This window comes from Brienomyrus brachyistius, chromosome 16 (assembly GCF_023856365.1).
Source record: "Brienomyrus brachyistius isolate T26 chromosome 16, BBRACH_0.4, whole genome shotgun sequence".
Lineage (NCBI taxonomy): Eukaryota > Metazoa > Chordata > Actinopteri > Osteoglossiformes > Mormyridae > Brienomyrus > Brienomyrus brachyistius.
The window spans coordinates 11,875,214-11,887,714 of NC_064548.1; the positions used below are offsets into that span (position 1 = coordinate 11,875,214).

Genomic DNA, 12,501 nt, shown 5'->3' on the forward strand with positions numbered 1-12,501 from the left:
AATCTGTCATTAACTTATTATTAGGTAATACCAATTCATTGAATTGCTATGTATATTTTTTAGATTTATTTTTAGTTCAGGGGTGTTGCGTGTGTGAATTCGCTTATCTGTTCTGCAGCTTTTGCATGCTTACATATTTGTATGTATTTACATGTGTTCCCGGTGATGTACTTCATAAGCAGTTATGAAGGATTATATATTTGTATTTCATCCCCCCCCCCCCCCCCCAACTGCTGATCCTGTTCAGGGTTCCCAGGAAGCTTAGGAAGCTTAAAAGGTGGTGGACTCCCTGAATAGGTTGTCGGTCCATTACAGGGCAGACATCTACAGACACAAGTACTCATGCACACAAGAACGCACGATGGCCATGTTAGAGACGGCTATTTGCCTAACAACACAGAACATGGAAACTCCACACACACTGGAGGCAGGAGCCCCCGACGTTGGAGGTGTGAGATGAGTGTTGGCTCTTAACATATGCATTTGCTTCCCTGTTTATATGGCCACATCAAGCCAATCAGCCTGCCTGTCTTTGGTCAGGTGACAGGAAACCTGGATGATGCCATATAGCCCTATTATTCAAATCACGGTTCTCGAGGTCCAAGCACTGCTGGTTTTCCAGCCTTCCTTCGCCTGTGAGCCTGGTGTGAAGCCTCTGGCCAATCAGAATCAGTAATTATTAAACAACTGCCTGGGAGAACTGAAAACAAGGCCTGAATTTGGAATCGAGGTCCAAATTGGAAGAACCCTGCCATAGAGAGTGGCTCCTGCCATGAGACCTGAATAATTCCTTCTGGGGTGGTGTATATGCTTTTAATCTTTTTAAAAGACACTCTACCGGTGGCTTTGTCAGCTTTCAGAGTGCTGATTTTCACAATTTAAGAAGTGTTAGGTGGGGAAGGGGCAGTCCGTGCAGTGCGACTTGGTGGCCTCCCGTTTAATTTGGAGTTGTAACAACTGCAGGTCAGCCTATGGCAGAAGCAAACTAAGCGGCTGCTTAGGGCCCAATGGCCACCAGGGGGTGCCTCACACCTGATCAGCCTGTTGAGTGTGTGAGTGTTAGAGTAAGGGGCCCCAAAAAGGGATTGAACTGACAATTAAATTGGATTGGCTGTGGCCAGGCTCGATGATATAGCATGCGAACCAGAGCCTTTCTGCAGGAACCTCAGGCCCCCACTGGCCTCCCTGGAGTAAGAGCTGCTTCATCTCAGCACTCTGTCTAAATGCACTTAGCTTAAGACAACGAAAGCTGGCGGAAATGGTCTTCTCTGACACTTCAGCAGCTCATCCCCCTAACCCCACCCCCGATGGACTGTAATTACGTTACGAGCTTTTATAAGAAGACAGCAACTGCCACTTGCTTTGGGCGGAACAGGCCCCTGTGTTGCCGAAAGGGAAACATCTGGACGTTTCCTGCTTAAATTCGTAAAGGACGACAAGCCACAAATTCCTTTCTTATTACCGTTGCCAATAATAGTCCCTCCTGTCCCTGGAAATTAACCCGCAGTAATGATTTTTATTTTTAATGAGGCTTACAGTAGTAAATTGACGTCAGAAAGAGCCTTAAGACCCAATGCAGCTCATCCCCGTAATCACTAAAATAGAAACCCGGATAGATAACTCGGATATCGCTCATAGTTTCCAGCTCGTGTCGTAGCAGTGCGCTAAGATACAGGCATCGTGCCGGAAGAATCCACGGCTATTATTTTATGGCGCTTGCAGCAAGTTCATGCCTGCGGTAGCAGGTGGGGTGGGGGTGGGGGGGTCAAATTGGGCCACGGGCTGAGTGGAAGCAGGCATCCGAGAGAGCCGCCATACACAGAAACAACACGGAAAGCTTTCCCAGGGCGGCCTCATCCATAATGCAAGGCGTATCGGTAGGTCCCACTGGGAGCTTCTGATGCACTTTTCCAGCAGGCTGCTAATCAAACCTGGAGCGGAGGTTCATTGCCACTCTGGGAACCAGGAGCCCATGGTCGGCTTGCGGAACATTCCGAGGGTGTCTGGGCTGGGTTGAGTTGGGGGGGGGGGGGCTGCAGTGGGGCTGGGCCCCATGTTGAGGCACGTCGGGGCAGGCTGCAGATGAGGGGGGTCGACCTCAGGTCTCGCAGGGCGATTCCCCGGCTATGTTGCGCTTATATTTCTCCATGCTGTTGTACCATCCACACAGCTCCCTCGCCCTCCCTCCCACCCTGTCCTCTTTCTTCTCTCCCTCTCTCTCATCCACTCTCTCTCTCGTTCTCTCTTTCCCTGTCTTTCTCTCTCCCACTGTCTTCCTGCTCGGACCATGGAACCCAACAGTCCCAAGAAGATCCAGTTTGCGGTTCCGCCTCTACAGAACCACCTAGACCCACAAGCTGCAGAACATGTAAGTAAAAAGGCTCCTAATTGCACCCCCCCCTCCCCGCCACCTCTTAAAAATGGGGGCTTAATGAGGATGTTGAGACCTGTAGACTTTCTCCACTTTCGAAAGCATGATCAAATATCTTTCTTTTTTTTTCCTGTTTAAGAAAACACTTTTCTCCTGGGGTTATTTTTGCGAGACACGTTTTATGTGAGATGTCACACTGGGGAATTGAGCGCAAGGAATTCATAGCAGATGCAGAGCCTGGGTAAATATTATTAGCTACTACTTGGTGTTTTGCCTCTAATTACCCATGTTTGAGCCCTGTTTGCTCACCTCTGCTGTCACCTTTTTTCACGACATTCCCCTTGGCGTAGAAATGCACGTCGGGTTTGCAAGTTTCGCTACAACTTAGCTGAAGACTAATTAACAAAAAAATGAAATTGCATTTGAAGTAAGAACTGTTTGAGGGCTGACTGTCCGTGACTGAGTCTTTAGTGGAAGAGCACTTGGATGGTGCTCTGGGTTTCAGTGCGGAACACTCTTTGGTCTCCCTGTCAGTACCGTCAGCGTTGGGCTTGGTGGTACACGTACATTTAGCTCTGTGCCAGAGAGCTGGCCTCACGCTCCCTGCTGATTACGGCACGTCTTCGGAAATGAGGTAATGCGTTCTGGCGCGCACCCACTCCCGAGGCCTAAGTGGTCATTGATCCGAGTTAAAAACATAAATTGTCCTGTAGTCCGGATTGCTTACTGTTTCATTTCAGTGTACGGAAATAGATATAAAAGGATGCCCGCGTAGCCTGGCCTTAGACACGCAAGCCGCATCCATCGTAAGCAAGTCGTCTGGAGATCTGCATGCATCGTTCCCCAGCCTACGTTTACCTCTCTCTCCCCCCCCCCCCAAACAGATCAGGAGGAGAAGACCTACACCAGCCACTCTGGTCATTTACAGCGACCCTTCAGCAGCAGGTGAGCCATATGGCGGTGGGGGGCGCGGGGGGTCGTCAGCTCCACCCAGGGAGGGGGAGGGGCTGCGGGAAGCTGGTTTGTTTACACTGGAAGTATTTACCACAACTTTTGCCGGCGCGCTGACAGCCAGCCAGGGTCTGTGTGTGGGCGTGTCTGAGGCCTTCGCTGGGTTAAATATGCCATTTTCACCCACACAAACATTTTAATTTTCAGTTGAGATGCAAGCAGATTTTTCTTTCCTTTTATCCGTGTTCAGATTTCAAGTTAAGTCAAGACAGCTTTATTGTCGTAGCATCCATATACGGATATATGTATGAAATAACATCCCCACAAGACCACAGGGCAACATACAGACAGTGAGTGTTAGGGGGAGGGTTTCCACAGTACTTTTAGGGCAAAATACAGGACTGTGAATGGGGGGGGCTGGACACAGTTTATAACCTGATATATCAAAATTGCATTTATCTGGCAGGCACTTCTATCTGAAGTTACACATATTTTTGAGAAAGCAGAGATGGATAGTCCCTAGAGTTACTGGGCATTAAGGGCCTTCCTCAGTGGCCCAATAGCAAGACCTTCCGATTACGGGCACAGCATCTTATCCCACTGAGTCACAAGTCACCCCCCAAAGATGGGGAAGCAAGTAAATATTGCACCCCAATTAAGCTGTGACAGCGTGTGAGTTAATGTTGTGACTTGGATTGAGTATATCTCCATTGCGGGAGCTGGGCTGCTGTATATGACCCATAATGCAGTGCGGCAGTCACATCTTCGCTAGCTCCGTTTTGTTCGTTAACAGATGGATTTGTGAAAAGCTGAGATTTAGACACCTTCAGAACCCAGTGAAAAGGGGAGCTGCCATGGCGATGCATAAACCCAGCAGTGGGGGTCGGCCGGGTGTAGCTGCTGGCCATCGAGACGCCACTGTCACTTTAAGAGAGGGGCAGAATCTGGGTCGTTTGGGCATGTTCAGACAGCTGGTTCCCGGGGGGGGGGGGGGGGGATTGGTGATGCTAATGGGAAGTAGTCCACTAGTGACACCCCCTTGGAGGGTTGGAAACTGGGCCACATAATGACCCCTCCAGTGCTCATAGGCTTTAAGGATGGGGGAGCAGAGTATGAGACTGTGTGTGTGTGTGTGTGTGTGTGTATTATGTTTATATTACATTGTGGGGAAATAAAAACTTATTTTTCTATTGTGGGGATCACTTTTCAAGTCCCCACAAAGATCTGTGACTGCAATCAAAAAACTAAAAACAGCAAAAGCCTTGAACTTTGTTTTGTTACTTATGGTTAAGGTTAGGGCTGGGTGGGGGTCATGCTGGGATTAGAGTTTTCCCCATAGGAAATAATGGACAGTACCCACAAAGATATAACCTGTGTGCGTGTCTGGTCCAGGTATACTTCACCTTGTGGGGACCAAATGTCTCCACAACTTAATGAATACCCGTTATTTTACCTTATAGGGACCAGTTTCCTTGAGCCCGTACGGAAAAACTCTATTTTATAAATAAATCTGTGACTGCAATGAAAAAACTAAAAATGCAAAAACTCCTGTATTTTGTTTGGTTCCTTATGGTTATGGTTAGGGGTGGGTGGGGGTTAAGGTTGTCATAGTTAGCATTAGCATTTTCCCCATAGAAAAGAATGAGCGGCCCCCAAAAAGATATGATTACATGACTGCGTGTGTTGGGGGGGGGGGGGGGAGGACCTACACACCCCATGGGGGAATAAGGTTACACATGACAGTATCCACACAATACACTGATCAGACATCTTTCTTTCATATGAACATCAGAAGAGATTTGATACTGAGAGCTAATTGGCATTTGTTTTTCAATCTCCTCATTGCTTTTATGATATGTTTACCGATAAAATTGAAATGTTCAAGTTTTGAAGTTTAAAGTTCATTTGTCAATATTTTTTGTTCATTACACAGTGTTTTAGGCCAGTCTTTGACGGCTGTGGGGGGGGGGGGTGGTATCTTAATTGATCTGAGTTGCTCAGTTGAAGTTGAAAAGGCTTTTATGGACTCTGAGGCAGATAGCGACGGTCTGGGAGATAAACTGGCTCATGGTCTGGGATTGAATAGAAACGAAATAAGGTCACCCTGCACGAACTCTGGACGTAACAAGTGCGGGACAAAAACACACACAGTCCCTGAGCAGAATCTGGGCCTGGCTGAGCAGAATCTGGGCCTGGCTGAGCAGAATCTGGGCCTGGCTGAGCGGAACCCGGGCCTGGCTGAGCAGAACCCTGGCCTGCCTGCTTACTTCCAGACCCATGCCTCTGCCTAAGTGTAACATCATGCTGGTGTGTCTCTGGGTGGGCGGGGCTAATTAAGCACTTTCTCCATCTGTGACCTGCACCGGCCTAGCAGCCTCTCCCCTTGTGTCTGCCGGTGCCCAGAGGCCCACATCTGCTCACACTGCTACACTTTAGCAGGACCGCCAGCAGCCTACTGCTGAGACGAAGTCACATGGGTCTGGGGTATGATTTGTTCGGGATCAGTGTCCTCCTGGTCTGGGGCATGTACAGGGGGGAAGGACACAGGGGATCCTGCTGAAAATGGATTGACCCCCGAAGTTGCTCCTCCCCTGTCACTCACCGATTCAAAAAATATGATGATGAATTTGCCCCCTTTATATGAATTATGCCCCTTCTCATGCCCCCCAATTAAAAAAAAAAGAAATCACAGCATTATCTCTGTTCCTGGAGGTGCGTTGGCTTTTTCTGCTAGGTACTCCTTCCGTCGAAAACTCCATATTGGCCCATTTGCTTCAAACACAAATCATCTGGACTGTAATTAGGAAGCCAGGAGAAGGCCAGCTCAGCAGCATGCAGACCCTGCTGGGCTGTCCCTTATGTCTCAGGAAAACGTCCAGGTTCTCTATTTGAACTGATTAGATTCTGCTCTCCTGTGTGGATGTAACTCACACTATTGACTACCAGCCTTTAGTTATATTGCATGAGGGTCTAATCATGGTGAGTGGACTGCTTTTGCAAAGGTGTTTCCACTGTCTGGTGTTTAGTTAAAAGGCATTTTTCAGATACTGCCTTATCTCTCTTGCTTATACATGCACTATATAAATCTGCACCATGCTTAATAGCCAGCTGTTCCACAATTAAGCAACAACGCCCCCTTCTGGTCTGTCAGCCTTGCAGTACGTGAAGAAGTACTTTGCGCTCTCCTTATTATCTGCTTCTACAAAACTCAGTTAACCCCTAAAGGTAAATATATATTCTTTTCACTCCATATAATTCTTTGCCAAAGTGCTTCTAGTACTAGTGTACTTTAGATATACTTTATATCTCTTGAATACCTCACAGTATTAAGAATTTTACTGCTAAGTGCACATACACGGTTCCTGATCTCCAGAAAGGAACGTGTCCATGTGGCCGCAAAGATGTATGCTATTAATATTTCATTCAGTACAATAAAATAGTAGATCCTTTCCTATGAAAAGGTTAACTGCCGTAGTCATGAAGGGGGCAAACCTGCATGAGTATCACGGCCTAATTGCTTCATACGGGGAGAAACACGATTCAGTGCCGGCTCGTGTTTCATGGGCCCTGCTTCTACTTCTTGGTACTTTATGTCTGTCATTGCTGAAGTTAACATAAAGGGACGAATTCGGTGCCATTTTTGCAGTCTGCCCACGCAACGTTTCACCACAGCAGAGCCTCCTCTTCAGATTTCTCTCCGTTGGCAGCATATGAAAGGTCCATTATACGTTAAATTATCCAGGAGCGTCTGCACACCTGCAATCTCTCTGCAGACGGAGGGCTGGCTTCAGTTGACTGATTATGATTAGAGGGACTTTGGGCTGCCACCTTTAATTCCCCTGAGAGCCTGTAATCGATTGGGGGGGGTGAGGGGGGGCATTCAGTAATTTTTTTTGACATCTCGTTTGTGTCTGTTGTTTTTTTTTTTGAGGAAATGATTAATTGCCTGCTGAGACATCAATTGCAAATAATACTGTGTTGATGAGGAGGAATGGTTAAGCTTTGCGAATCCGCCAAAAACTGGGGTAAGGTAGGGCACAGTGACACAGAGCCTAGACATACCAAATGGACACTGCTGTTGGACCATAGGGTATACAGGGATTTTATGTTGAAAGACGTGTTTTTTTTTTTTCCTGTGTGCTGTGACCAGTGCTGTTGTAAGATATCAGCCTAACCTCTGATCCCCAGAAAGCTTGCAGTGGTCATTTTTGGTGGCATGTCTTTGAGCGAATCCTCATTGAACTGCAGGAATCGTAACGCATAAATCTGCCTATAGACCTCTGCCTCACATCTGCTTTCTTCCAGAAGCTGATGACAAGCGGACGACGAGCAATCCAGGAGAGGTGGGTCACACGCTTGACCTTGGATGATTGGTTTTACGCTGAGACGGATGGGATTTGGACACCTCTATGCATTAGAGAGACACAGGCTCTAATCGGGTTTGCAGAAGATATTGTGCATCTTTCCTTTGAAGTGAACCATCCTAAACTGAGAAAAGTGCACCTTTTTATGTCAGAGATCCGGCCTATGAAAGCCAATCACTCACTTTCCATTTTTCCAGACACCACTTAAACGTCCCGGTCGCGTCATTTCCTTGAGATGTTTTGCATGGGGGCCAGGTCTGATACGGTTATCATCGATTGCCTGGATGGATCCTGCGCCTGAAATAGCGCCACGGTAACCGGATCGCCCTCATGTCGTCACTTTCCATGTTGTGCGTTCCAGGCCCCGGATGCAGAGCCAGCCCCTCCACAGGTGGATCTGAGGGGCTACGCCCCGCCCACCATGAGAGGTACTGTTACACACCCTCTCCCCAACCAGCTCCTCCACATGTTTCTTCTGTTTCCCTGTTTACTTTGCCACCACTCAGCCATGAAAGAAAATAAATGCAAAAGAAAATGTGTTTATAAAAATCTGCGATTTAATTTTAAACAGGAATGAACTAAACACGGAGTGAGAAACAGCGCTGGCTTCACACACTGAGAGTCGCATCAGCATTTAACCAATATAACAGTGAGAAACAGTCTAATGTCTGTGTGAATGACACTTCATGAATTTTAAGTGTCAACTCACACAAGAATTTACATTTCATTTGTTTGGCAGATGCTTTGATCCAGAGTTATGAATGTTTGTGAGAAAGCCGGGGTCAGACAGACCCTAGAGGAATTGCAAGCTAAGGACCTTGTTCAAGGTCCAATGGTGAAGTAACTCTACTGAACCTGGGATTTGAATGGGCGGCCTGCTGATCACAGGCACAGCGTCCTACCCCACCGAGCCATGCACCACCCCCCACACAACCGCACGAGTTTGACTGATTAAACCTGATGGTTGCTGTAAATATAAATGCCTTTAGGATAGATGGGAGAAGAAGTTGCCAAACTGTGGACCCATCGTGTGTGTGGGTGGCTGACCATGAGAAGAGATGAGGACAGGAAGTGAGACTGTGTGTGCGATCTGGTTTCAAGCCCAAATCCAGCAGATCGTGGAGTTAGCGGAGCATAACCCAGGCAGGCGTGGAAGTAAGATATATTAAGTGCACAAGGTGTGCTGTGGATGCTATTGGTCATTATCAGGTCACGTGACACGAAATGACGTTCGCAATATTCTGACCATGGGCAGCAATACTATGCAGGGCTTGAGTGATTGTAGAGTGAAAGTAAATGCGGGAGATGTTCTCTCGCTGATGATGACATTTTTTTCTGCTGTAGGTATAATGGCTCCATTAGGGTAAATAGAGGCCTGGGCTTTGGGGAGCTGCATGATTGGTGTTTGCAGCTGTGCTGTGGCAAGGAGCTCTGTGTGTGAGAGGGGCTATTAGTCACGTGACACACGGATCGCTCATCTGTTCTGAGTGGACTCTGCGGAGCACGCACACACGCAGACGGTGACCAGCACAGACTCGCGCAGCCACACATAAATGAAGACGCTTAAACACACAGTCATTCACACGCTGGAGAGAATTGCATGCAGGCACTCAGGGGAAAAAAAGAGACTAATTTGCACATTTTTTTTCGCCATGTGCATTAGGTATGATTGCAGCTTTGTGGTTTTACAAAGCCAGCCAGTTTTTCAGTCAGCTGACACCCGAAGAGCCGCAAGACCAGAATATAATTGGAGGAATTAATTACTGACTTAGCAAGAGACCTGCGAGGGTATTTAGAGGCCTCCAACCTGACGCCTGCACACAGTGCAGAGAAGCATCAGCAGCATCTCGAAAACGTTAGGGGGGCATTTAGGGAGTGTTTCAGAAATTCATTGCTGACTCATGGAGGGTGGAACAGACATGAAATTTACAGATCTCTTTCCTCACTGGTGGAAAGGAGGACTGTGGGGGGGCGGTGGTGGAGATGTATTCCTCCATCCAGACATACAGACAAGCAGTCTTAATGACCACTAGCAAGGGCACTCAGCATCCTGCTCCAGTCTAGCTAACCTAAAGTGCCTCCACTCCATTCTATGTCATTTCCCACAATGCCATTCACTTACAGATCAGGGGGTGGAACCATATCATTATAGTATTAGGCCAGGTCATGAACAGAATATCTCTCATGCTTGTCCCTATAGTTACTGTACAAACTGCCAATGCCAGGGAGGAGAAGGGCAGTCAAACTCATTCAGATCTGTACTAAATAAAATGATACTGAGACATCTTAAATATTCCGCTACTGTCTGAATGGCCTGTTCTTGTGTGTCGTCTTTTTTTTCCTCCCGTTTTTATGCTCTTAGGAGACACTCAAGTAGAGGAAGTACTTAAATCCTTAGAAAAGCTAGATAATTAAATCGAGTGCTTCAGCTTGTGCATTTTATTGGATGTCGTAGAAGGCCTCTCCTGCATCGCGGTGACATGTCTGCCCTTTTTTGGCTACGTGTAGAGCTGCAGCTGGTCATGGAGCAGCACCTTCAGAAGAAGGAAGACGTGGAGGCAGGGCCAAGTGAAGGCATGGAACCCTCGAGTCCAATCACGGAGCAGTATTGCCCCAATATTGGCCAATGGACCAATTACAGCAGCCCGCAGAACAATGGGAATGAGGGCTACACAAGTTCACTTCATAGTGCGGAGGAGAGCATGGAAAGCAGCTCCACAGGGGGTAAGTTCCATGTACTGTTATTCTTCACCATAAAGTAGGGATCATCAGTGAATTTTCATTATGAGCTTGAAATTGCTGTTCATGTGAAGTGCATTCCCTGTATACCTGTGTGCTGTGCTCAAAGAAAGAGTGATGAAGAAAAATATGCAGTTTGAGATTCTTGAGTCAGGTTGATCTGATCCTCCGTTAAGTTTGACAAGTTAACATAAACCTAGAATGAATTCCTTCAGGATACGGGAACTGAAGTGCTTGCCAGGTGTCTGTTTAAACACAAGAGGGGAGAAAAAGTGGCCAACAAAACAAGCCTGGCCACCTGACACCCGTATGAGAGAACTATGGCCGCAGGTGTAGCGGCACAGAACAGCGATCTGATGTCTGCGAGCCAGACCTCTTTATGTCATGAACAATATGTCTCCATGGTATCTTGAGGGCGGTAACTTCTTCAGTGTTTTAATCCTCGACATTTCTTCTGAACACAGACCTTCCTGTCTAGCCATTGCAAGCATATGATGTAAATATTACTCCCTGAATGGCTGATTTCAGGTGATATTCTGCAGAGGCAGTCCCTGATGATTATTTATAGCATTGCTTTGCGTTCTTCTCTTTTTCTGGTTTGTATGACATTATTGTGTATGATGTTCGTCTTCGTTATTGTATTTACGGTGTCTTATAGGAGATTCGTCAGCATCGGCGTTCCAGCAGGGAACGCTGTCCAGTCCATCGTCCATCTCTCGATAGCCAGAGTACCCTGAGGAGCTTTCCTCTGGCCTGCAGCTGTCCTTCACCCACCAACATGCATCTCACACCATAAGCCGCCATCGCCGCCTCCATTCTTACCCACAGTTCAGCAATAGTTTTCTCGCTATATGCCGTGTTGGTATTTATTATATAAAATTAGATTTTTATCTATGGTTTGTTTTGATGGGAGATGGCATGGTGATTTTCATAATGGTCTTTTTAGATAAAGAATACTTGTATAATTTCCAATGGTTTGTCTAAGTTTGGCCTTGTTAAAGCATATAATCCACCTGTATAATGTGTCAAAGTGAATAAACATTCATTAAAAAAATTCAGTGAATTGAACATTTCAATATATTCCACTTACCGGGATGGAGAAGCTGTCAGATTATTTATAACATCCTGACAGTGAATTCTATATACACGATTAATATACAGAAAATGGTGTGCGCAGTCGAGGTTAACGGTGTCTGACTGGTATATAACAAGGTTTCCCTTTAATGCTAGTGGATACTGGCATAACAGAGATGCCTAGATAGCAGATGACACTGGTTCATAATAGTAAATAATAAGAGGGGATAGATAACATTGCAATAGATGCCAGTGGGAAGTGGGAAAGTATTATTTAATGGCAATAGTTCCCAAAAGGAAGTGATCAGTACTGTACTGGTCCTGGATACTAACAGAAAGTGAACAGTACTGTTAACAGACAGTGGACATCCATGGGAAGTGGTCAGTAATGTTTATTCTTACTAGATACCAATGGTAAGTGGAGAGAACTCTTATGGCACTATATGCCAATGGGAAATGAATAGTACAGTTTACAGGCAGTGGACACGTGGGAAGTGGACAGTAATGTTTATTCTTACTAGATATCAATGGGAAGTGAATAGCACTCTTTAATAGTACTATATGCCAATAGGAAGTGGACCGTATTGCTTACTGGCCATATATACCAAAAGGGCAACAATATTTAATGGAAGTAGATAGTACTATATCTAAGTTATTGGATACTACCGGAGAGTCAGAAACAAAATTGTGTGCCATTGGACCCTGTCTTCACATCATCACTTCAGCATCTGACCCTGCCTTCTGTGGAGGTCAGTGAGTCAGCTCAGGGGACAGGCTGTGAGTGCACAGGGGACAGGCTGTGAGTGCACAGGGGACAGGCTGTGAGTGCACAGGGGACAGGCTGTGAGTGCTCAGGGGACAGGCTGTGAGTGCACAGGGGACAGGCTGTGAGTGCACAGGGGACAGGCTGTGAGTGCACAGGGGAGAAAGCAAGCATTAGTGGGTGTGCAGAGGGAGAGAGAGGGTGAGCGCACGCTCTCCGCCAGTCCTACACTCTGCTCT

At 46.7% G+C, this 12,501-nt stretch overlaps 1 protein-coding gene across 2 annotated transcripts; it reads left to right on the forward strand.

Moving 5' to 3' along the window:
• Positions 1-2,205: 2,205 nt before the first annotated feature.
• Positions 2,206-11,460, forward strand: ppp1r1c (protein phosphatase 1, regulatory (inhibitor) subunit 1C). Of its 2 annotated transcripts, none has more exons than XM_048979573.1 (6): positions 2,206-2,368; positions 3,256-3,316; positions 7,628-7,665; positions 8,048-8,114; positions 10,195-10,410; positions 11,084-11,460. In XM_048979573.1, the coding sequence occupies exons 1-6, from the start codon at positions 2,288-2,290 to the stop codon at positions 11,146-11,148; spliced, it is 528 nt and encodes a 175-aa protein (XP_048835530.1). In that variant the 5' UTR covers positions 2,206-2,287; the 3' UTR covers positions 11,149-11,460. The 2 variants fall into 2 exon arrangements, with proteins under 2 accessions (XP_048835530.1, XP_048835532.1); XM_048979575.1 differs by having other exon boundaries at positions 7,631-7,665.
• Positions 11,461-12,501: the final 1,041 nt, after the last annotated feature.

Coding starts and splice junctions, on each gene's coding strand:
- ppp1r1c (XM_048979573.1), top strand. CDS start 2,288: ATGGAACCCAACAGTCCCAAGAAGATCCAGTTTGCGGTTCCGCCTCTA. Junction 3,317..7,627: donor CAGCGACCCTTCAGCAGCAG/GTGAGCCATATG, acceptor GCTTTCTTCCAG/AAGCTGATGACAAGCGGACG. Junction 10,411..11,083: donor GGAAAGCAGCTCCACAGGGG/GTAAGTTCCATG, acceptor GGTGTCTTATAG/GAGATTCGTCAGCATCGGCG.